This window comes from Aotus nancymaae, unplaced genomic scaffold, assembly GCF_030222135.1.
Source record: "Aotus nancymaae isolate 86718 unplaced genomic scaffold, 86718_ANA_hifiasm-v0.15.2.pri h1tg000014l, whole genome shotgun sequence".
NCBI classification, from domain to species: Eukaryota; Metazoa; Chordata; class Mammalia; order Primates; family Aotidae; genus Aotus; species Aotus nancymaae.
This window is the reverse complement of record NW_026988425.1, coordinates 89817201-89843653: the sequence shown is the minus strand read 5'-3', so window position 1 is coordinate 89843653 and position 26453 is coordinate 89817201. Positions and strand designations below refer to the sequence as shown.

General features: G+C 39.3%; 1 protein-coding gene across 1 annotated transcript in view; it reads left to right on the top strand.

The window, feature by feature from the left end:
- Nucleotides 1-26453, top strand: part of LIX1 (limb and CNS expressed 1) — a 53654-nt gene that overhangs the window by 8232 nt on the left and 18969 nt on the right. The window contains exon 2 of the mRNA XM_021670170.2: nucleotides 10216-10379. Within this exon, the coding sequence (XP_021525845.1) occupies nucleotides 10216-10379 (164 nt within the window). The remainder of the gene's footprint in view (nucleotides 1-10215; nucleotides 10380-26453) is intronic.

The following is a 26453-nucleotide window of genomic DNA, read 5'->3' as shown; positions in this document are numbered from 1 at the left end:
TGTCCACAAGATTCCCTTAGCCTGGCCAAAACTTGGCAAAGGCTGAGCATGGTTATAAACAACTAGACAGCAATTCTGTTTGTGAGTGTCCTGGAGTTCAGTTAAGTCTAGCACAAGACCCAAAGGCATCCCATTTTTCAACTCATTTTGATGAATGGTAAATCAGCATCATACCTTGAGTTTGCCCCTTAAATTATTTGGGATTCCTTTTCCTGTTGCTTCTCAACAAAACTAGGAAATCACATTGGTAAAAAAACAAGTTGTACATGATTGAATTGTTAAAATACAAAATACTAATTCACTTTATTTTAAAATATCGCCTGCTGGGGATAATTTAAACAAAGTTTGTATTAAAATATTACATAACATAAATCCATCTATTCAGAGGCAGAGAATCAATTTAGAAATATGGCAGCTGGGCATGTGGCTCACACCTATAATCCCAGCACTTTGGGAGGCCGAGGCGGGTGGATCACCTGAGGACAGGGGTTCAAGACCAGCCTGGCCAACATGGTGAAATCCCATCTCTACAAAAAATACAAAAATTAGCTGGATGTGGTGGCAGGCGCCTGTAATCCTAGCTACTCAGGAAGCTGAGGTAGAAGAATCGCTTCAACCCAGGAGGCGGAGGCTACAGTGAACCGAGAAAGCACCATTGTATACCAGCCTAGGCAACAAAAGCGAAACTCCATCTCAAAAAAACAAAAAAACAAAAAAAAAAAGAAAGAAAAGAAAAGAAATATGGTAATCATCTTGAAAGCCTCTTAATGATTTATCCTTAAATGGCAGCCTTTCCAATTTGTCTTTAATTGTTTTTGAAAAGGGAAATTCTACCCAGCTAGAATTTTTTCTCATGTAAGTCTTAAAAAAATTTGTTCTTTTTTTTCTATCAAATTTATAATGGATTTTTAAGATCCCTTTTTGTAGACAAATGACTGTCTTCTACACAGGACTTTTATCATATTGGGCAATTGGAGTGAGCAATGAACTATATTGTTTCTACTTTGCTGAAGCATACACTGTTATGAAAATTAATTTAAAATAAAATTAGCTCCTCATGGTAGTTTTCGCTAGGAACAGGTCTATTGCCTTTATCATCCATTGGAAAGTGAAAAATTGGAACCCAAAAACCCACATTTTCAAATTTTGAGACATATAGCATTTTATCCATTTATTTTCTGGCTATGAGGGAGTCCCGACTTTACCAGTGAATGTTATCAAAAATCTTTCTCCTTTCTATCCCTGAACTCTGCATGTATCTTGGAAATAAATAGTACAATGTGTTCAATTAGAGGATCTTCAGGTTGCAGACAATTTTTAGACTGTTTAATGACTTAATTTCCAATCCAGGAAGAGTTAGTTTCAAAGATGCAATATGAAAACATATTCATGCCTTTTCTTTTCTTCCTTTACCTTTTCCAGTGACAAATAATAGCTAACACTCTAGTACTTACTCTGTGTGAAGTTCTTTTCTGAGCATTTTCCATTTTAAGCCTTACAGCAACCCTGTGATGTAGACACTACATTCCACAGATGAGGAACTGAGGCATGGAGCGGTTAGACATCTTGAAGTGATAGAAACAGGATTCAAACCCAGGTGGTCTGGCTTCAAAGAACAGGCTTTTAACTACTAAGGAAACCCCTGCCTGTTGATAAAAAGTGGAGAAACAAGATTCAGTGCATGTTTTATTGTGTAATGAACTAATGCCTGTATTTAAGGACTTTTCTAAAACGTAATCCTGTAATCCACAGAGCATTTAAACTCTCTACATCTCAGACTTTCCCTATGAAAACATAGATCATCTATTCTAATTGGCATCCACATTGTGTCCCATCTGTGAAAATAAAAATACAATTATTTATATATATACATGATAAGCCCTGAATGTTGAGTATGAAGCCCTCCGGGTGTCCAGTTACTGATGTCCTTCTCTGAAGAGGCTTCAAATCCTTCCAGGCTACAGAAGGAACATTCTTTTGTTTACTCATCTCCTACCCACTTCTAGTGGATTTTTCTGCCCAGGCCCCTCTCAGAGAAATGCTCTACCTTGGGCTTACCCAGCTGCACAAGAGCAACTACACATTCTCTTTGGGGGTCCAGGCCCTTCCTCATGGCTCTACCTCTTCGTTGATGGAGCCAGCACAGCCAGCACAGTACCTTCAGCAAGGGCAAAGGACAAGGGACTCTGTTCCTATCCTTCTCTCCTGCTTGGGTAAAGTTGGAGCACCAGGGCAATGGGGTTCATATCCCATTATTAAAAGAAGCTAAGTCCTCTCCCCCATCTCTTGTCAAATCATATCCCTTCCTACTGGCATGCTTTCCTATTGCTCCCTTATATGGTTCCTCAGTGGGAGTATCATTATTTCTCTTACCCCTTTTGTCAAATGGCATCCTCACTCCTTCAAGAGCACAGTTTCTCCCCCTTCCCCCACCTCTCCCTAAACCTCAATCCTCTGAGAAGGGCTCAGCTTAGGCCTTTCCCTACATAAATTTTTCCTGACCTTTTCAGTCCATGTTCATCTACTCTTCCCTTTGCTTTTATTTAATTATTCTGTCATAAATTTTACATTTTACATGTCATTATAATATTATCTCTGTTCCACAATCTAGCACTCTCATATTTTGTTCACTAATTATATTATGAATATATTATTTCTCCAGTCAGACTGTAAATCTCTGTGGGCAGAAACCTGTCTTGGATCTTTCTATTACTTCATAGCGTCAAGATCAGGGTCAGCACATAGACACGCCAATGCCACATTGCAGGTTAAGCCTGGTGTTCTGTTCCACTGATCCCATGTGGTAGTTTTCAATTCTTTTCAACAGAGCGCTTCAGGCAGTCAACATAAATCATTTAGTGTTGGCATCCAAGACAGACTTATTATCCCTGTTCAGGACTTTCCTAAACACTAGTTCTTGTGAAGGTACAGCCCAAGTGAGTAGGCAGCAAGCAACCACGTTTCTACACCAGACCAGGCTTCATCTCTCTGTACCCACTTTGCCATCTCCAGCTGAGGCATAGTTGCCACCAACACACCCATGCTGTGTGAACACCACGGTGATTCATCCATGAAACCTCCTATTCCAGAATAAGTCCTGACCGTGCTGTGGATCACAGTGACTCCACTTGTTTTCTACATGTTCATTCAATTGCACTAACACTGTTTAGACTATGTCGAGGTTTCTTAGATTCCAAATTAATTCAATGACTGCTTCTATATGAGTATCCAGCCTATGCTGTATATCAAGGAGGCTACAGAGAACAATGAGCCAGAGTTGCTGCCCTCTAGAATCCCAGTCTGCTGTGAGTTAAATAACAGAAAACTGTACTCTATAAGACGAATTGTTTCCACAAGGCGTTTCATTCCTCTGGCCAGAAGGAAGTACAGCCAAGTCTGACTTGATACATTTAGCCAGGAGCACCACATCCATTTTATCAGCATGGTTTATAGGAGATTAAGTGCTAAGACACAGGGCCACTCATGGAATAAGAGTTCAGAAAAGGAGATGCATGTGGGCGGGAGCCAGTGAGCAAGGCACCACGGAGGAGGTGTTGTTTCTCCTGAAGTGTGAGAGTAAACTGGATAGAAGGAAGGGAGGGGAGGGACACAACATTCAAAATAGGAAGGAGAACTTGAACCAAAGTTCAGATAACAAATAGATAGCATGTGTTAAGGGAGGTATAATGAGACTGTCCAGGCTGAAGCCAATCAGGAATTTCTGCTGGAGACGGTCGAGGGTAGATAACCAAGGTGTTCTGTGTTGCTGGATGTCTTTTTATCAGTTAACTGCGAAAGCCTCAATGCTGACCTTTGTAATACAAAAATAAAAGGAAGCCTCAGGAAGGGAAAAATGAAAACCTCACTTATGAGAGACTTGCTTGGGGATCTAATACTATTCTGAAAACTCCATCGTGTTCAAATTTCAAAATGCATTGAAGAAGAAAGTAGCCACACTAATGTCTATAAACTACATAGCACATTTTCTTGTTATTGATACACAAAATATTAAAACTCCTGTAGGGGCCTATCACGGTATTAGAGAAAGCAATTAGGCGCAGTAGAATGAATGAAGAAACTCGATCTGCAAAGTCACTTCAGAGGTATATTGCTTTCTTTACTCTCAGCAGTTCTAAGCTGATAGAAGTCACAAAAAAGGGACTACATTTCATGCCATTATTAATATTCCCCCTAACACTTCTCTCTACTTCTACCTCTTACACCCTTTGCCTCAGCCTTTTGATATTCTGCATCTTTTTTTTTACTTTGAGACGGAGTCTTGCTCTGCTGCCCAGGCTGGAGTGCAGTGGCGCGATCTTGGCTCATGGCAACTTCCACCTCCCAGGTTCAAGCAATTCTCCTGCCTCAGCCTCCTGAGTAGCTGGGACTACAGGCACATACAACCACGCCCAGCTAATTTTTGTATTTTTAGTAAAAATGGGGTTTCACCATGTTGGTCAGGCTGGACTCGAACTCCTGACCTCGTGATCCGCCCGCCTCAGCCTCCCAAAGTGCTAGGATTACAGGAAGGAGTCACAGCGTCCAGCCAATATTCTGCTTCTTTGTTATAACTTTATCAGCTAAACATCAGTTACCTTGACAAAAGCAAACCCAAAAGATGATTTGTGAAAGTTAAAGGCAGAACCAGAAGTGCTGCTCAGCTCATCTTTAATTCAGCATCAGCCTCTCTGCTTTCTCCAGGGCTCCAGCTTAGGAGTCACAGCTTCTGTGTCCAGTGTCCAGTGTCCAGATTCACGGTATGACTGATTTATCTTGTCCTGGCTTGTGGATAAAGCCCCTTCCCTTTAGTGTCCACTGGAAAAGAGTAGAAACTTTTCAAAAAGAACTTTAGTAAACTTTCAGAGAAATAAAACAAAGCCAAAGGCAATGTATTTTCGATATAGCTTCCTGACCCTGAGGTGGAAGGCACCATCTGGCAGTGACCTGGCCCTGAGAAAAGGCTCATGTCCCTCTACTGGGGAAACTCCAAGCCCCTCAGCAATCTCTGTCATTACCTCTTATTTCTCTTGAGGGCCTTCCTTTGTTCTTTGACAGAAAGGATGGAATGGGAGGCTCAGTCACAGCCCCTTCTGAGCCAGTCTGTGGGTATTTACACCATTGCTTAAACCAGAGCAGTTGGTTGAAGACTGATGATAAGGATGTCTTTTTACGTGCACATGGACTGCTCATTCCATATGACAGTTTCAAGCTGGAAACATGTCATATGACTTGTTTGAAAAAGTACAAATAAAGCCTTTTCATTCATTTGACTTTGTCAAGAAAAACTGTCAGAAAAATGGCCCATGGAAAAAAGTAAATGAAGTAATTCTTGGGGAAGGTGCCCATGCCTACATTACCCACAGCCTCACAACTGCAGCCCATCTTCTATACTTTTGATAACATTCAAATACTTGACTAACATTTATTAAGTCCCTACTATGTTCCAGGAGTTTTGGGAAAAATGATATAATTCGTTCTCCAAAGAGCATTGTCTATATTAGAGATAGACATCATGAAAATAAGTTTTATTACATTATGCAGTATCTCAGGATAAACCAAGAACATGGACTATAGAGGCAAAACTAGGTTCAAAATCCTAGGTCTAAGACTTAGTAGCTGTGTGATTACACCTTCAACTTCCTTTTCTTTTCCTTTGTAGGTTGTACATGATAATACCTATTTCAAGGGAGTGCTGTAAGGATGAAACGGGAAAATGCATATAATAGGTGCTTAAGGAAGAGGATAGGAATGGTCACTTCTTCCTACAGCAAGGCTTCTCAAGTTTTAACATGCATCAGGCTTTTTGAAAATCTTATTAAGAAGTAGATTAGAGTTCAGAAGGCTTAGGGTGGAGCCTGAGATCCTGCATTTTTAACAAGTTCCCAAGTGATATTCATGATGTTTCTTGGGGGTAGAGGGTGCACTTTCATTAGCAAGGGCTTAGTCTTGAAAAATGAGTAGGTGCTATTCAAGAGGACAACAGACAATAGAAAGAAGGGCATTCCAGGAGGATGAATGGAAGTACTGGCTTTTGAGTAACATGAGGAGCATAGGGTGTGAGGAAACTAAAGTGTGAACTGGGGAGAGGAGGTTAGGACAAGAGAGAATAGTGAGACATAGGGTCTTCTATGCCTTGCCAAGGAATTGCTCATTCCATAGTTAATAAGGGACCCACAGAAGGATTTGAAGATGTGAGTGACTTGATCAGATATGAGATTCAGTGATATTACCCTGAAAACAGTGGAAGTATAGGTTGGATGGGAGGCTGGTTGGAGTCAGGAGGGTATTGCGGTATGCTTAATGAGAATGAGATACAGAGAGCACAAACCAATTCAGTAATGGCAGCATAGACTGAAAGAAAGTGATGCTGATGGGAGACTAACAAAACTTGGGCTTTTATTAGACATTGAAAGAGGAAATGAAGTTTTAAGTTTGCGGCCAAGTTTTTGATTTAGGTAACTAGGTAGATAACATCACTTTTTTTTGTAACTCAGGAGAAAGAAAGGTAATTCAGGAGGAAGAAAAGAGTTTATGAAAAAGAAATGAACTGAGTTTGAAAATATGTTGAGATTTTGGAATCTCCAAATGGCAGTGTCCTATAATAAAATTGCAGATGCAGGATAATAGTTTGGGAGCTGTCTGTGTGTATTACGGTAGATGGAGTCATGGAGATAGGTTCTGTCATTCAAGGAGAACAGCTGGAAGAGAAACAAAAGGAGACAAGATTTCCATGCAGCCAACATGAGGAGTGAGCAGAGGAAGAGAAATCCTCAAAAGAGACCAAGGAGAAATGATCAGGAAGAGACGCAGACTGAGGAGGAAAAGCTCAGGAAGATGAGGTTTCTAGAAGAAAGTGATCAGCTTTGTCAAATACAGCTAAGAAGTCAAGTAAATAAGGACTAAAAACCAGGAATTGGTACTATTTGTAGGAGTTTCAGTGGAATAATGTAGAGGAAAGCCTATGTTAATTGTGGTGGGTTAAAAGTAAATGAAACATAAGGAAGCAGAGATGGTCAATGTGGAATATTCTTTCTAGCAGTTTGGCTATATTGGAAGCATTTTAATAACTAGAAGCCAGAAATAATTCCAAGTTTGAGTGTTTCATTTAATTGATTGATTCATTCATTTATTCATCTATTTGTTGTTTTGAGCACACTTTTGGCTGCTGGGAAAGAGTGATTAAGGAGGAAACTTTTAAAAATAGGCCATGAGAGTGACTAAGAGAACAATTTCCAGGAAAAGCAGGACAAATTCATTTGAGACTGTAGGAAATAAGGTGGAGCTGAGCATTTGTGCGGATAAGTCCCTAGACATAAGGATGGATATTGCACACTTGGTAGCTCAAGTTTATTCCGTAACATGGAAGGCAAGATCATTGGCTGGGCACTGAAGGTACAGCTGCATCTAATGGTTAACTATGTATTGATTGACACCTATTCTCAAACTGGGGTGACTTTCTTCAGCAGCTCTTGACCCTCTGCTCATTTTTTCTTTGAAATTGTCCACAAACTTTGTTGATGCTATTCCCCCAAAATAAAGGAGCATGTGTTTCATAAATAGAGCATTTTCTGATATATCAATCTTTGGCATATCTTTGGAATTCCAAACGGCAAGCTGGCCATCCTCCCTCTGCACTTCATTTGTCTGGTTTTCAAGTCGACAAGAATGGATAGAGATAGAAAAATGGATGGTGTGTCTGTGTGTATATGTGTCACACTCTTTAGGGGTGACGACATCTGTGGGATCATCAGAGAAATCTTCCAAAATTACAGAATGAAAAATTTGAAAACTTTAACTTTTATTCACCCAGAAATCTGACTTAGTGCATACCTTCAAACTCTTTAATCCCAAGAGCTTTATATGCCAAAATTCTTGTGTTCACTTTCCCTAGATTATCATGCATTTTACCTAGATCATCAAGGGTCCTCAACTTCCTACTCCAGTTCTCAGCTAAACACCCTTCAACAACTAACTGACAAAGTAGGAAGCTCATAGTCCTTGTTGACAAGAAGAGCAACAGGGTGCTGTCATTAGTTTCAGTCTTCAATCTTCAGGACATCCCTGCTGAATTCTGGAGGTCAAATGCAAATAGAGCCTCAGGTCAGCTAGCTCATAGATATTTGTTTCCTCAGGGATGGGAGGAAAAGCAGGAGAGTGAGAGACAGAAAACTAGTTTAGAAAATAAGAGTTCTAATTCTATTTTGAGTTACATCAACTGGTAGAAAATGTTATTTCAAATATTTACAAATAAATTAAAAAGCTCTGTAATGACCAGTTCTCAACTTGTCCATTCAATATGTATTTTACTGATTAATTCAAGTATCCCCTACTACTCTAACATTTTCTCAATTTCTTTCCCAAATCACTTCTTAAAATACTACACAATGCAGTTTCTAAATACACCCAGGCAAGCAGTTCCTTAGGAGTTGCCAGAATTTGCCTGAACGATAGATACACCATGAAGCTGATCAGTGACCTACGGAGGAGGTGCAGAAACCCAGTGCCCTGGTAAACAGCTTAGAAAGTGGCTATAAAATGATTTTGCCTCCAGATCAAACTCTGTGACACTCCAAACTCTCTGAAAAATGTCAATGTCCAGAAATTTAAAGCAGATCCAAGAATATATTAAGGATAATGGCAAAAGGCATAGATGCCATGGTACACAAAGCATGCTTGAAAGAACAAAAATTATTTAATCTAGAACTTGAAAAAACAAAGAGTGCTGTCTGTTTAGTGCACTTTTCATATGCAAGTGAGAGATGCCATTTAAAATGGCTTAAGGAAAAAGTAGATGGGTTGGTTTAGATAACTTCAAGCCCAATCAAGGATCCTGAATTATGGGCATAGCTGGAACCAGGAGCTCAAACTATGTCATCAGAACTTAGCCTTTCTCCATCTCTTTACTCAACCATTCTCTGGGCTGACTTTCTTCTCAGCCAGATTTTCTTCTTGCTCGGGCTTTGCCATGCTTACCTCCTACTGCTCCAGAAATCCTACTGAAAAAAGGAAACTTCCAACATTTTCAACATACTCATTGTCTCTAAATGGTTTGGCCACAGCCAGATTTCCACCTTCACCGCTAGAGACTACAATTCTTCGAGGAAAACTTGGGTGCTATTTCCACAAGAAGGGAAGTGAATGCCAAGCAAGCAAAACTACAGATGTCCTACACTGCTTTCAAACATGTGGTGGGCTCTCCTGTGAATAAGGAAATAAACTTTGAGGCCTCAGAAATGAGAAGTAGACCCTCTGCATGAACCTTACAGGAAAGCAGATTTCAGTTCACTTCAAAAAGGACCTTTTCGCAGAACCGTCTGCGGTTGAGACAGGCTGCCTCAGGATGTGGCAAGTACTAGGTCCTTCCACATGTTCAGGTACAGGCCAGATGGGCAGCTGTCAGCAATGCTGGCAAGGAATTCCTGCATTAGGCAGAGCTTTGCCTACATGACCTATAAGGTCACTTTTGACTCTACAATTCTATTATCCTTGTTAATTTCTACAATTTAATTTGCAGTACAGGATAAACAAACCAACCTAATTTGATCTGGAACTTCTGCAGGCTATCACAGGTCATTTAATCTAAAACATATGGCTCTAGCCATTACTATGTTTTCTGAAATACTTGAACAGACTTTGTTCTTAACAAGGTCTTCATGTTATTAGTTTCAATCATGGATTTTTCCAGCCTCCTGCTTATTCCACAGTTGCCTTTCATTCTCGTTTAGATTGTGGTGAAAGGAGCATAAAAGAGTTTCTGACTTTCTTTCTTAAATCTTTGCAGGCTTAAGAATCTATGCGAAATGAGAGAGGACCACAGATAATCACAGCTCTGGATAAAATCTATTAAGACAAATGTTCAAAGCAGAATGAGATTTTAAAATTTTTATATTAAAAATTGATTTATAGAGTAAATTTGAAATACTGTTATATTGTTTTAATTAGGGTACCAAAACCACTTCTTCTTACTCATTAAGAAATAAACACATTTGCATTTGTAAATCATAGGTTTAATTTGTATATTTTAACATACTTTAAATATATTTAAATAAAGCACATTCTTTCATAGCCGAAAGCACTCCTGCTATCCACATACCCTGCTCTGCTTAAACTGGAACTGTCATGCTACAGAATCCAGCTTGCAAATAAATAAAATTTTGGTTTTGCACCAGAGTATGTCCATCCTTAATAACTGATTGTGTTTCTTGTCTTTTCTAGTGAATGTTGTATCAATGTTACAGGAATTTTGGGAAAGCAAGCAGCAGCAGAGGGCCGCATTCCCAAGTGAAGGCATAGTGGTCTATGAGTCACTGCCAGCTCCCGGCCCTCCCTTTGTGAGTTACGTGACCCTCCCAGGGGGAAGCTGTTTTGGCAACTTTCAGGTAAGAATTAGCCATTAATTTGTCAATGAACTGAACTTTGCCAAGTTCATTGGGTTAAAATAGAGTAAATCTTTTTGTAAAATGGTAGCATTGTAAGTTTTCTTGGATATAGTAAACAAAGTTGTACCATAATCTATGAATGAAGACAAAGCGAAAGGAACTTCTAAATTTGCCAATCTCCTTTATAAATACCCTTTTAATTGAGTAAATTATTCCTCAATTTTCATTAACTAGCAAAGAAGTTTTGTTTCTTGCTTATGGATACCATCAAACTCATAAGCAATCAAGTTCCTCTCTTAGTTTGTCAACTAAAAAGCCCAAAGGCACATTTTCAGGTTATTTTTTTGTAGTGTAAGTCTTCAGAACTTAATGTCACATAACTTTTAAGACTAACTTCATATCTGATACTATTTGTATTTTTACATTTATGCTCCCTTTAAACATATTGACTCACTCATTTATTGTATCCTGTTACCGAGTGTATCTGTCTTACATGGTTTCAAATCCTTCATTGGGTGAGGGAAGGGTATAATTTAATAAACAGACCTACAAACCTATGCTGCCTAGGGGAAGCCAAAGAAGGATTCACAGGGAATATAAATGTGAACTGAGGCATTCAGTTGATAATGTCTTGGCCAATGGGAAAAGAGAATGGCATTCTTAGCATAAGGAACCACAGCATTTTTCAGAATTAGGGAGGCATAAATGTCAATGTGTGTGGCAAGGAACGGTGGGAGAAGACAAGTCGGCACTCACATCGAATCCTAAGAGATCTTCATACTTTGCAAAGCAGTACAGGTTTTATTCTACATAAAATCAGAACTCTTGAAGGTTTCTGAGCAGAAGAGTGATGTATTCAAATGTACTTAAGAAAGATGTCTCGGGTCACAGCATGAAGATGCTTTGGATTTAAATGATTTAAATGGCTGAGAGGCTGATAGTGATGAGTGCCCATGGAGACAAGCTGCACACACAGTAGGTTCAGGTGGTAAAGGTGAAGGGACTTCGTTAGATGATACTTTCATGCCTAATGAAATCTCTTCACCTTCAGCTTTGCCAGTAGTCAGCCCTGGCTTTGGCGACAGGGTGGGGAACACAGGAGAAGGTGGAGTGGGTATGTGAAAGGTGAGGATGAAGTCAGTATGACGTGCCTAGAAGCCAAACAGAGAAGAGCAATTGCCCTCTCCCCTTCCACCTCCCCCCCAAAAAGTAGGACCTGAAGCTCAAGTAAGAGATGTGGGTTGAACTTCTACATTTCTAAGCTGAAGCCACAGCTACAAGCGCCGCTGCCAAGTGAGAACATGTAGTATGAGAAGATGATCAAGGAATGCTCTTAGGAACAGGTTTTGTTTGGGGGAAGGGGAAATAAAAGGAGAAAAATTTCTCTCAAAGCCCAAAGATTGCCCAGAAAGAAACACAGAACCAGAAGAAGGAATTTATGGAAACTAAGAGACATGACATCTTGAGACTGAGGATGCAGTGAACGGGTCAGTCACAGTAAAGATGTCCAATGAGATGTTTCCATTGGCTGTGATGAATGTGAGATCTTTATTAACCTTCCAAAAAGTAATGCCAATGGAGAAAATGAAATACAAATTAGATTACAGTAGATTACAGTTGTTAGAGTAAAATAGGGGCTTAGAAATAGAGACAATGTCCTTCAATAAGGATTTAGAGGGCTCCTTCCTACTCTTGTGGTCAGCACTTCTTGTGAAAATAGGACAACCTTGCCTATTGTCCAGTGGGGAGTTCTGGTCAAACTGACATCAGTGGCTTCCAGACATCCAAGCCATAATTAAAGCTGGGAAGGACAACTAAGGCTGAGCCACTGAATATTCAGTTCTCAAATAGCCTGCAAAGATAGGCCAGAATCAACAAGATGAACTGCTCTTAGAATATAAAATACAAAAAAAAAAAAAGTTCCAAGATTGAATCAAGATGGATTGGACTTAGCACATTCTTCAAACTCTTTTCTAGTCTGAAATTCCCTAAAAGATCAAAGACATGTTTTAAAATAAGTAAATTCACAATCGTGCTTGGCAAGAAGAAAGGGTGCCACTGGAAGAGATGAACTTTGAGCCACTTCTGGGAGATCAGAGTATTAGGGGCAAAGATGCCACAGTCTAAACATATATAGGAGAAATGTACTGTGAAAGTAAAGAAGAACTAGAGAAACTCCAGGATCACATTAACAAATGCAAAGAGCAGGAGGCATTCCTGGGGTAATTGTAAGGCAAATCAAAGAACTGCTTTCAAAACTTCCAACCCATCCAGCCAGTGAGGTGTTGACTTCCCAACTCTGAACAGTAGTCAGCAGTGGGTTTTTATCTTTGGTGGATGAAGGTGAATTGACTGATGAGGATGATTTGAATGTGGGTATAGAAGCCTCAGAACAGAGCCTGATGTAACCCTAGACACCAAAGACAAGGATGAGAGGCAGCAAAGAGGAAAGAAAGGCAGTCATTGAGGAAGATGCTCTCCAACCCACGTGTGCCTGCAGGTCCATTATCGAGCATCCTAAGGTGAAGTCTGCCAGTCAACACACCCCACTCAACATGAAGCACCCCAGCAATCCTCTCATTCAGGGGAGACCCACTAGGGAAACAGACATTCTCAAGCATAGAGAAAGGTTTTGTCAACCACCTAAATTAATGTACTTGTTTGTCCATGTATGTCAATGAACTTAAGATCACCAAACATTTGAGGAAAAACAAATGCATAAGAGAAAAGACCAAAGGCAAGCAAACAAAAGAACAAAATGATTCAAGCAGCACAGAATATAAAAGAGTATTACAGTTAATATCCTCAGAAAATTTTGAGAGGATATTTCTCTCTAAAACAGCTATTAAAAGGGAGCAAGCAGGGAGCAAGAAAATTAAATGTGATTGCCAAATTAGAATAATAAGGATAAGGAATTAAAGAGGAGCAAATAGAGGAGAGGACATAGACAGCCAAATTAGTAAGGAATAACTAAGTAAAGTCTTCTAGAACTTAGAGCAAAAAGACAGAGATGGAAGAAGACAGTACAGGAGACATGCAGATAACTTCTGGAGGTAAACATCAATTTAATAACAGCTCTAGAAAGAGACAAAGGAAATAGAGGGGAGGAAATAAATAACAGAGGCAATTTTCTTTGAGTTAAAGAAAAGCATTGTCAAATGGAAATGGTCTACCATATTCCAAGAAGAATCATAAGCAAGAAAAGCACAGCTCTGTGGTTATGTGGGACTTAGAGATAGCATTCCGCTTAAAAGGTAGATCAAGGGACTTTTTTTGATACTGTATATGTACAGTATCTATTTTTAAAATTAGATTGAACATATACATAGCTTTAGGGAAATGTTAGGGGAACTAATGAAATGGGACAAAAACTGGCAAACTTGGTTAACAAAATCAAAAACTGTTGCTTTGAAAAGACAAATAAGAAAGATCACTTTGGCATTTCTGATTAAGGAAAAAAGACATGCCACACTAAGCATGAAAGAGAGGATATAATCACAGGAGTGTAATATAAGAATACTATATAAATCATTATTTATCAAAACATGAAAACTTAGATGATATGGACTACTTTCTGGGAACTCTTTACAATCTTTGCAGCTCTTCCTTTAGCATAACATTTATTTCAAAATAAAAAGTAAAAAAGGGAGGCTTCAATCACTCCCTATTACTTTCTTATTAAAGCCTAAATTCCTTACTCTGGGAATAAAGACTCTACAGCTGGTTCAACTTTGGCTTCCAGTTTTGTCTCCCAGATTTTCTCTTCTGACATTGATGCTTCTACCTAACTGTTTCTCATGCATGTCTTGACCTCTTCTAACCATTCCCATACTCACATTGAGATCTACTTAGGAAATGCTATTGCCACCTTCTCTTCATGTCAAAACACTGCCATTCTCCCAGGACTCCACAAAAACGTCATGTTCTCCACAAGTTTTCTCTGAATCTCCCTGATGGAACTGTCTACTTCCTCTGATTTCCCAAAGCAGTGTTCTCTGTTTCTCTACTAGGCTTAATGTTTTCTACCGTATGCTCAAGTTACCTATGTGTATGTTCTTTCCCTATCATGAAATGTAAGTTCCAGGAATGCGGTGTATATCCTTATGTTCCCCATGACCTCAAGCACTGTGTTTTGCATATCGTGCATAAAGTGCCTAATAAATTGTGTTAAGAGAGTAGCCAAATGAATGAATAACAAATCCAAAGAATAAATGAAGCTAATGGTTGTCCATTCTTATATGTAACCAATAGTCAGCTAAGATTTTCCCCTAACTCTGCAAGATAGCGGGCTAGGAAGGAAAAGTCAGTAACAGTAAAATCAGCTGATACTATTTTGTTCATATCTGTGGTTAAAGTTGTGAAAATGGATGAATCTAAAAGTATTGATGAAAAAGATCTTCTAATTCTCTCTGGATTTAATGTATGCATAGCAACTTTTTCCCTACCCAACTCTTAGGACCACGAATAACCAAGATTTGGCAGTACTCACACCCAGGCATGCATTATATTTGTTCATACATGCATTATACTCTATCTAGAATATAATGCATTTGACAGATTGTTGAATAGATCTAGGAAATATGAGTGTAAGAAATTCTAGTGTTCTTGTTTTTGTTTTTGCTACCTGGAGAAGTATACATTTTCATATCATCTCATAAATTTTGACCCAAAATGATAGCACCTCCCTTAGGTGATAAATTTAACATCCTCCTGTGGTCTTAAAAAAAAAAAAGAAATAGGAAACAAAATGAAAAACTGAACACTTCAGCAGGGAGGCCTCTGGGTGATTTCTCTGATCATTTTAGGGTCCCCTTTTCCTTATGTTTAAATCATCATATTTTAAGGTCCTCAAGAGGATTGTTAACATCTTTGCTTAAAAAGATCCAGAATTTCCTGAATAAAACATGTTTTGAAAATGTGTTTGGGTGGTTGGCTGCCAAATCTGGCCCCTTCACCCCTTTGGCCCTCTAATATATGACTTGAGAAGGAAAACCAAGGGGGAAAAGAGAAAAAAAAAACATTTTTCCTAAAGCAATGTACTTACACTTTTCTTTGTCAGTTCAGAAACCATCTTAAATGCTATTTTCACCATATAACATTTCATCATGTTTTTGCCAGCAGTTGGACTGTAAGAGCCTACATGCTCATTCCTGCAATGCCTTTCACATAATCAAATGTCACCCCTGTGCACTGCAAATCATTTCACCATGGATTATTAATGCCAAGACCATGTGCTGAAACATGGAGAAACCATTATGCCAGCAGTAGCCTTCTTACTGAGCCATGGACGTCACCACCAATGGTGCCAAGTAATTGAAAATACTTGAAGTGGAGTATGGGACTGGATTGTAAGACTAATCCCTCTGGTTTCAGGCAGTTTCATGAAAGCTGTAAGAGATTATGCTCATTCATTCTTTAGGAAAGTGGTATTCAGACTGAACTTTAGTTTTCTGATTAATCAAAGGAAAGCAGTCCAGTCAAAGGCCCTGATGGACACAAACCACTGGTTTTTATGCAAAGAAGCCTCTCACTGAAGTAAATGGGAAGCTTGTGTCCATGAAAGCTAATTAAAGAATTTTCATTTAGCCTTGACACCACAACCTATAAAAAACAGAAACAGAGAAAGAAAGAACAAAAGAGAGAAAGAAAGAGAGAGCAGCCACAGCCCTGCCTTTAGCCCATGCCTTCATAAACCACTACAGGATAGAAAAAGAGAAGTGAAAATAAAATTTTATTTCTGAATTTATAAACAACAAGTAAAATAATATACTGATTAAAATTATTTTTTCAGAAGTTGTATTGAAACACATTAGTACTTATGGATCTTTTATAAATAGAAATCATCTTCTAATATTACAAGCATTAAGTATGTCATGTATTTCAGTCATATTTTCTTCATGCCACTTGTCTAGGCAGTTAATCCTTCCCTAGCCACATATTACTATCATGAAAACTTGCAGTAATTTCCATTTTTTTACAATAGAGGCAAGGGCCATCAGATCCACGTCTGGCTCCCCTCTTGATGAACTCAGAAGGAAAGCCACTGATTGTTGCAGCAGCTGTTTTTGCTTCCAAATCCAAAAGGGGAACTTGAGTATTTTATCTTATTTTATATTTTGATTTAAAGTGTTTGTGATTCAAGTTTTGCTTTCAACTCAGTGACATGGTCTTCCACATAGAGTCTGCTGGAATGACTTCAATTAATAAATTTCATTCTTATTTTGAATAAAAAGCAAAAATTTTCTTGATCATAGTACTAGAGCATGTGATTATTTATGGGCATGAATTATGATTGAATAAAAAAATGCCTTCTGGCAAAAACACTGATGTGATAGCTCAATCTATGTGGAGTGTGAGGCACCTATTCATTGGGGCATTATATCTTTTTCATGTAAGTATTTTGTTGTTGTTAAAATGGCTTCACAGAAAATAAGTACAGGTATTAGGCAATAGGTTCTGGTACTTAGGCTAGTTGAATAATGCCAGACTCGAAGAAGTTAAGACACTGAGTTTTTCCATAGATAAACTGTTGATTGACTTTCTTTCCCCCATTTGTAACCAATATTTGGGGCTGTGAAACAGGGCTGCAGAATAGTGAGATGCGGGGTGGAACACAGCACAGACGAGCTCCTTGCAAACCTGTCTCTCAAAGGCAATGAATTCATTGGGTGGGTTTTGATTTTTATGCCAATCTGGTTTTCAAACCAAAGCTGTTGCCTATGACGATATCTAGAAAACCTATTTTTCCAAGGAGCATACAGCCTTAAACAAGGTTAGGATTTTGTTTCATTTTAGTTACTTAAGGCAGTAAGCACATTTCACCTGCATTATTGGACATAAAAATGCATTTTATACTTTCAGGCATTAAATGAGTCTTCTCAAAGTCCAGGGAATTAAAAGTACATTTAAATCACAATAAACTAAGTTTATAAAATTAAGTATTCCCAGGAGAGAATGACTAAGAGAAAATTTGATTAATTCATACACTCGACTAAATGGAATCGTAATGCTCTTTTTGCTGAGTATTAAATAAGGTCTGGCCTTGACATTCCATATCCCAAATAGAGATTTAGTTCCTGCTATAAACTTGAGACTATTGCCCAGCACTAATGCTGTTTTAATACCTAGTATTTCTATTTGAAATTATCCATGACCTCTTCTCTGCCTCTAGGGTGGTATACCTTGACTCAGATGGACGACATGCTATGCAATGTAACTTAACTTCTAAAGGAGGTATTTCCTGGTGGGAATCTCCACAGGAAAGCATCCTGTTTTATAACTAATGAGACACAAAGATGGGAAGGTTAGCTATAACCATTTGAAAGTCATATGTCAGCTAATTATCAGACCTTAATGACTTGCCATGAAATTGGGAGTGCATATTGTTTTAATGAGACCCTTTATTTATTCCCCAGCCTCCTTCCCTAACTTTAATCTGTTTCTTTTTTATATTAAGCAAAGTGAATAGAAATGCTTGACCTCCAAATATAGAATGTAGTGAAAGAAATGCTTAGGAAAGGCCCCATGGTAAATAAAGACTTTGGACTATCTCCACAGGAGTCTCCTAGCCCCTAGTTCATTAACTTTAGAAAGATGCTCACTGGCTCAGTGAGTGGCTGAGTGGGGAAGAAAGTCTGACTCCATCTCTCCCTACCTCCCCTCCCATCCCTCTTATGCAATCAGAGCCAAGTCCTTTCACATCAAAGCAACTATAAAAATAAACCCAAATCTTGAGCCCTGATCAATTCATCTTGTCTTCACCTTAACTTGAAAAAAGAAAAAGAATAAAAGAAAAAAAGAAAAGGAGAGGAATAAAACCTCAAGGAGCAAAGCACAACATAGGCTTGTAATAGTTACCAGGGATCTTGGTCTAGGTATGTGTGTAGAATAGCATTGCAGCAGAGGTAAACGAGGAGAAGGCCAGGTGGTTTATATTATAAAAATAACATTCTGACCCACCATGTGCATGAAACATTTCTTTCAGTTGACAGGAACTGGTGAGTTTTCTCTGAAAATTGGACTCCCAGAGCAGTCCCCTCCCCCACACCTAGCTAAGACCCCCATCCCCAGCACACACAGGGCTCTAAATTGTTCCCAACATATTTGCAGCCAGCCTGACCTATGGATAGACACGATATTAACTTGGGTGACTGAGTTCCAACGGTTGCCCTTTTTCACATCACCATCTGGAAGGAGAAAAAATGCTAATATATCCACAATTAGATAAATTGGAACACATGCAAATGTTCATGCTTCGGTCAGGGTAGTCAAGGTTTTAAAGCACTGAAAGGGGTCCGTTTGCAGCAGGGCCTGGTTTGTGGCATTCTTCATGCTGAAGGCTTGCTGTCAGGATGAAACTGAGGTGTTGGTGACACTGACCAGAGCTGGCAGGCAGTATGCACAAACTCTCCAAGTCACTTGCTAAAAGTCAGACTCCAAGTCACAAAAGCAAAATGTTCCCAACCACCTGAATGACAGACCTAACAGCCTAAAGGATTTGGGCAAGAATTCTCACCTCTCACAGAGTCAGTTTATTTGGTTTTGCCACCTGCAAAGACCCAGCTTTGGAAAACCCCTTGGGTACCATGTGCTATTGAATGAATGCCACCTAAATAACACTGACCTGCCCTTGACCCCAGTGAGGACAGCATCTTCAGCTCTGAATCTGCAAATAGATACAATCTGTCACATTAGCTATCATGTTACTCTTCTTCTTCTTTTTTTAACTCTGCTTCTTAGAGACCATGTTTCAACTCCTTGACTACCACTGGGAGGCACCAATAAAAATGTGCCTAAAATGTGTTTTATACGTTTTAGATCTGGAGACCATTTTTCTCCTGATGTCTTTAAAACACATGTATAAATAATTCTAGAAAGTCTGTTGTTTAAGATGGAGAGAAAGTTACTTGTATCGATGTCCTTCAATATGCATTCCTAAAGAAACCACTGTAGTTGGGATATAAGTACAGTAAAACCTTAGGATGTAGAAACAACTTATTTTCTAATACAAAGCGTAGAAAAAAATCATTAGTCAGATGAGGGCTACCAGTAAAGTTACTGTTTCACATCTAAGTTGCTTCAGCTTGGCTAAAAGATGGCTCTACAATCAGTAATATACCTACAAATAGTTTTAAAGTATTTTATGAATAATTAACAATAAAACTAAATTCATATTAGGCATTTCTATTTATAACACATGCATGACTACCAAAATTTTATCTCAATTAGTATAAGTACTTCTATTCATCCTAAATAGCTAACTAGCTGTTATTTTATTTCAGGACAGCTGCTGGTCAACAAATTAATCTTGGCTGAATCTTGACATTACATAGTGTGACACCCTGGAAAATAATCCTAGAAGAAATAAAAACTGCCAAGCATAAAAGTTAAATTAAGACCTCAGTTAAGTCAGCAGCGCTTATATACTTCCTAAGGACCTAATTTTAGAAGAACTATCATAAAGGACTTTTTAAAAACCTGAATGCTACTTTTCTTGACTCTTGGGTAGAAGCAGTTTCTCTAATGAGAAATTAGCATTTCTGACTTTAGCAGAAGTAGCCTTAAAATGAAGACAATGAAGCTTCTGCAGAGGCTCCTTATAAGTCACAATGCCAACTTTTTTTATTTTTAATTTCATATTGTTTTTCTTAAACAAGGGCCCCCAAATTGTGTAAGCCTCAGGCCCCACAAAACTTGGTTCTGCTCCTGCCTGTTAGAAATGCGACGTGGCAGGGGCAGAGGTTTGGGCAACATTCCTCTAAGAGTAGTCATGGTCCATGTGTGTCAGAATCACCTGGAAATCTTAAGATGTGCAGATCCCCCATCATGATACAGCTGAAGAGATTCTGATTCAGTAGGTCAGCTTAGGGCTCGGGAATGCACATGTTTAAGAAGTTCCCAGGTAATTGTACTATGAACACTAAAGTCTTTGAACTATTGATCCAAACTCCTGGCCTAGGCTTGGCAGTAATCTTCATAGTATACCCAATAGAGTCCTGGTGGCTTGTTGATCATCTAAATTTATGATAAAATACAGGGCCAAAATGAGCTGGTCTTGGGGGGAGTTTTTTATTCATCAGAGCTGGGGAAGTTTATTTTTTGTTTTATTTATTTTTGGAATTTTAGTATAGACAAGTTCTCACTACATTGCCCAGGCTGGTCTCAAACTCCTTAGCTCAAGTGATCCTCCAGCCTCAGCCTCCCAAAGTGCTGGGATTACAGATATGAGCTACCATGCCCAGCCAGGGAAGTTTAATTTAAATGACTTTTACTCTTGAAGAGTTAGCAATACGTCTTGAAATGTTGAGCAACCTTATGTGGTAGAATTCCAAAGTCTCTTGGCCCCGTACTTAATCAAGACAGTACTTCTGGTCAGAAGGAAGGTTCTTCCTACAGGTAACATTTGATCTCTGGTCTAGTCACAGCTGGCCTTTCTACCTCCATTTACCTTTTCCCTATAGTCCAGGAAAGCATCCAAAGAAGAACAATAGGAGGGAGGAGGATATTGAGATAATTTCAGCATCTTCCCATCCTCAATGAGTACCACTTATCCCCACAGTGTACTGCATCTTCCTTGGCCTTTTCTTCTAAACGAAGTCAAGCTTGTCACGGGAGGAGATATCCCTATAGTCTTATATCAAATGACCCATAAAACAGCAAAGTCGAAGCTTTGTCTAAAATACTGTACTGATTTAAGGACTGCTATGTGACCTTAGGCAAATCATATATCCTCTTTATTCCAAAGTGGGTGGCCATTTCTATGAAGAGCAAAATAGCAAAGCGGTTAAAAATCTGGACTCTCAAGTCAGACAGACCTGAGGGTAAATCTTGTTTTGTTCACGTGACCTTGGGATGTATAACCTCTTTAAGCCTCTATTTCCTCATCTGCAAAATAAGGATAATAAAAACCAACTTAATAGGATTGCTGTGGTAACAATATGTTATAATAAACAGAAAGTGCTCAGCATAGTGCCAAGCACATAGTGCCAGCAATGCAGATTCCTTTCATTGAGACTTCTTAATTACTTGTGGTGAGCAAAGCGTTTGTATTAGTTATCTATTGCTGCCTAACAAATTGCCTGAAAACTTACAAACATGTATCGTTTTGCACAGTTTCCGAGGATCAGGGATCTGGAAGCAGCTTAGCTGAGTGGCTTTGACTCAAGGTCTTCTGGAAGGAGGTTGCTTTTGGTAAGCTGTCAGCTGGAGCTGCAGTCATTTGAAGGCTTGCTCAGGCCTGGAGGATCAGCTTCCAGTCTTACTCAGATGGCTGCTAGCAGAAGGCTTTAGTTATCTGCCATGTGTGCCTTACTATGGGACTGCTCATAACATGGCAGTTGACTTTCCCCAAGCCAGTAACTTTTCTCCTTGGTTCTACTTCTCTTCTCTTAGAAAAAAAGGCAAGTGGGACCAAGATGGAAGCCATAGTGTCTTTTATAACCTAGTACGGGAAGATATATGCCATCACTTCTACCATATTCTATTGGTTACACAAACGAACCCTGGTGCAGTGTAGGGGAGGACTACACAAGGGTGTGAATGCCGGGGGCAGGGGTCACTGAGGAATCTTACAAACTGGCTACCACTGCCTTTGCATAGTTTTCCTGAGCAATGCCACGGTCACTCTTTTTCTTTTTTACTTTAATTTTAGATCAGAGCCAGGAGGCTTTGAAATGTAGTGGTTTATAATCTACCAGCAAATGAAAGGCATCTGAACATCAAGATAAATGTCTGAGTGAGGTCTGCTGGCCACTCGGAAAGCATGTGGTTCCACACGCCTAAGAAATCCACGGCTGACTTTAGTAAAATCTGGCCTATTAAATATCCCAGCTCTGCATTTTCACAAAGTGCAAAGGACAGAAGTTGTCTTTCTATATTAACAAGTAAGAATGGTTAACAGAAAAGACACGGTTTACAAATCTATATTTATGATTAGGGCCTGGCTGAAAATAGCAAGAATAAACTGTATAACTTGGGAAGTCTAAGTCTAGCAGGAAGTTACTTTGAAATAACATCATACTTCACTTACTCCCCAACTGATGTCTTTGACGACTGGTTTGGGCACATCCATAAAATGTCCTGTCACTTACCATATTTTATTTTCTTACAGTTTCCCACTGTTTGATAGTAACTTTAACAGTGCCTGTTCTTACAGCAACATTCACATTCTGATTCAGATTGCAACCAAGTAGATTGTCGTTTGGCTAAATTTCTTCCCCACGTAAAGATCGTTATGGGTTGAAGAGGTCCCATTAAAAGATCCCTAGAGAAAAATATGCAGCCCTTACTGGTTGGGATTTGTAGTTCCAGAATTTAGAAGAAAGCGGCTGGTTAACATTATAGACATTTTGAAGTACTTGTCTTTCAGAAATGCCAAGAACAATAGCAAGAAAAGCCCTTTGATAGCTCAGAATTTATTTTATTTTATGTACTTATTAATTGGAACACTTTCTCCCCATTTTAAGCAAAGATTCTGTACATTGAAACAATAAAATAAGCATAGACATGTGTCTGCTTTAAAATCATGATATTGGTTAGGTCTCTGTAGTCCTTTTTCATGCTTTCTAAGTTAAGGCTCTTTCTGTTCTCTCAGCCAGGCTACACTTTGATCTCAGAGCAGTGCTATTTGGTTGTAAACGTATGTGGCGCTTTTGATCTAGTACTTAGCTGGTCTTATTTAAAATAGATAGCTTCTTTTATCTAACTAGTGTTTACTAGGTCTCTCTCTCCATAAAAGATGGTTTAAATTACTATTATTTAGATAGAAGTTATTTCTGAAGAGTGCCCAGATCTGAATCTAATTCTCTAAATTCTGAAACCCCAAGAGCTCTAGGATAGATTTTGTAAAGCTAAACTCCTATTAAAATGAGCTGTTCCTACAGATGTCAGGTAATACTTGCAAAAACATTTTTAAAGGGGAATGGATTTTTCCAAAGAATAACAAACATACCCTACGCTCAGGCAAAAATGGTCACCTCAAAGTATCTGAATGCAATGACCAATTATTCCTCTGAAATTCATTAATATATTTCTATGTTGCTAAGTTACGCATAACATAGAGGGTTTATTGAAATTGCACCCATTTTAAAAAATAAAAAGTATACATCTTTCATTCCTTTCTTTATGAAGATTTCTTGAACATTATGTCCAGTGCTTCAGTGACTTGTTTTTTAGTTTCCTAGGCTGTATTGTTGCTAATTCAGCAAACTAGGCCACAGGATGCAGGAGACAACTAATTCATAGGCTCTGCCTTTAGGGAGCTCACAGCCAGGGGATGGCAGGGGCAGAGCACTGGCAAACAGTTACAGTGCAGTGGGTTCAATGCCTCTCTTTCCTAAGAGTCGGGGAAAACTTCCTAAAAGAGATGGCACTCAAGCTTCAGTGAAAGATTGGTGACCCAATGTCATAAATTCTCAGCCAAGCCCATAACACAAAGCCAATCTGTCTTGTCAAAACCATTCTGGTTTCATACACATCACCTAAAACTTGGAAGAGGTCTAAACCTTGAATGGCCTTGCTCTCTAAAGCTTCCCCCAAATCTTTCTTGCTTGTTATTCAACACCAAGAAAAAAAAAAAAAAGCCCAACTACTTTCCACACTCATTTTGGAACTTTAGCTCCATTCTTCATTCAAAGGCTATACAGAAAATCACTCTTTTGTTATATGAGTGATTTTTTTTTTTGTTCTAAGTTATAATATTTTCTTCTGCCTGCCCTTAATTGTTCTGCTTTGTTATGCTCTTGGAAAATGTTGTTTGGTTGGTTGGCTTTTGTTATTTGGTTGGCTTTTGTTATTTTTTTCTTTGTGTTTAATTCTCCTCAGTGTCATGTTCTTGCCATTTCAAAAATCTTGTAATTACTTCATCAACACACTCACCATATACAGCACTCCAAGCGCTGAGCCTGACTCAGCCCGTGAAGGATGCTCAAGAAATATCCAAAAACAGTATGGAGATTCCTTAAAGAACTAATAGTAGAACCACCATTTGATCCAGCAATTCCACTACTGGGTATTTATCCAAAGGAAAAAAATGTCATTATATGAAAAAGACACATGTACACTCATGTTTATAGCAGCACAATTTGCAATTGCAAAGCTATGGAACCAACCTGTGTCTATCAATCAATGAGTGGATAAAGAAAATGTGGTACATCATGGAATACTACTTAGCCATGTAAATGAACAAAATAATGTCTTTTGCAGCAACTTGGGTGGAGCTGGAGGCCATTATTCTAAGTGGAGTAATTCAGGAATAGAAAAACAAATATTGTATATTTTCTCTTATAAGTGGGAGCTAAGCTACGAGGATGCAAAGGCATAAAAATGACATAATAGACTTTGGGGACTTTGGGGAGAAGGTTGGGACTGGGTGAAGGATAAAAGACTACATAATGGATACAGAATATACTGCTCAGGTGACAGGTGCACCAAATTCCCAGAAATCACCACCAAAGAACTTATTCACATAACCAAAAAGCACCTGTATCCAAAACTATTGAAATAAAAAATAAAAAAGGAACTATATGAGGGGGGGCAGTGGCTCACCCCTGTAATCCCAGCACTTTGGGAGGTCAAGGTGGCTGGATCGCTTGAGCCTAGGAATTTGAGACCAGCCTGGGCAATATAGTGAGACCCTATCTCTATAAAAAATGCAAAAATTAGCCAGTCATGGTCCCAAGTACCTGCAGACCCAACTACTCAGGAGGCTGATGGGAGAGGATCGCTTGAGCCCAGGAGGCAGAGGTTGCAGTGAACTAAGATTGCACCATTGCACACAGCCTGGGCAACAGAAGGAGAATCAGTCTTTAAAAACATAAGTATATGAGGGCTCCTCCCAGGCCTGGAGGATGGGAGAGGGGGTGGGCAAGAAGTTACCCATAGTCAAGGACAGGATCATTATATAGGCACTACTGTTCTAGAAGGTTGAGAAACAATCACAGAGAACCTGGAACCTGGCTTCAGGGCACTCCAACTAGGTTTGTGGAGATGGGGAGGACAGACAGTTCTCTAGAGGATATGAGAGCATAAGTCTGGAGTGTTCCCGGGATGGTGCAGAGATGGTCAACATAGGGCAGACAGGATGGAGGCAGGGATGTTGTGAAAGCCAATGAGAGGGATTTGGCTTTCTTCTATTGGTGGTACAGAGCCCTTGCTCTGTGAAACTAAAATGAAACATGATCTTTGGTATATTTCCTTTTCTTTCCCATTAGTCATCAACAACTACTGATTCTGACAGTCATGCATTTTGGGTAGTAGAAGCCTTGGAGATCAGAGAGTCTCGCTTCCCTATTTGTCCAACGAGAAGATTAGCTCCCAAAGTTCAAGTGGTCCAGGTTTCTGAGGAGCAGAGCCGGGGTGCCTGGTCACCCCACTGACCAGGATCTGGGCCTGGACTTCTCTTCCTGGGACTTGTTTCCCCCTAGGAGTCTGGGATCCTAGACCCTTATCCCTGAGTCCACAGGAACCTGTAGGAGAGAGGCCATCAACTCCTGAGCTCTCCAAAAGGTGTGGGCTCCAGGGACAGTCCAGCACTCATGGGACTTGTCCCTGTATCTGCACTCCCAGGATCCATGCCAAACCAGAACTTGAATAATGGGAGTTGTTAGTTGTTCAGAGACAGGGAGGACAGAAAAGAATCAGGATGCATTGACCAGATCCATATGAGTTGCAGAAGCCAGTCTAGGAGGATGGAGAGCACTATTATATTTGAGGGGACTGAATTTTTTTTACGAGTCACTAATCATAGGCTGCCTATGCCCCCAACTTCAAGAAGGTTTGAATGGAGTATGTCCCACCAAAACCACATGGACTGAGAGCAAGGGGGAAAGCGTAGTCCTCAAGAAAATCAGGGATCTGTTACTAGAAGGAAGGTGGAGGATAAATGTTGGAAATACAAAAGCAAAAGATATTGACAGCAGCACCCTTGTACTAACCTGGAGATAAAAAGGTCTGGCTGGCCTGTTCTCATAAGTGCTACTATGTGCCAATTATTGTCAGTGCTTTATCTATATTAAACAATTGATCCTAACCTCAACCTTACAATTATTCCCATTTTACAGAGGAGGAAATTGAAGT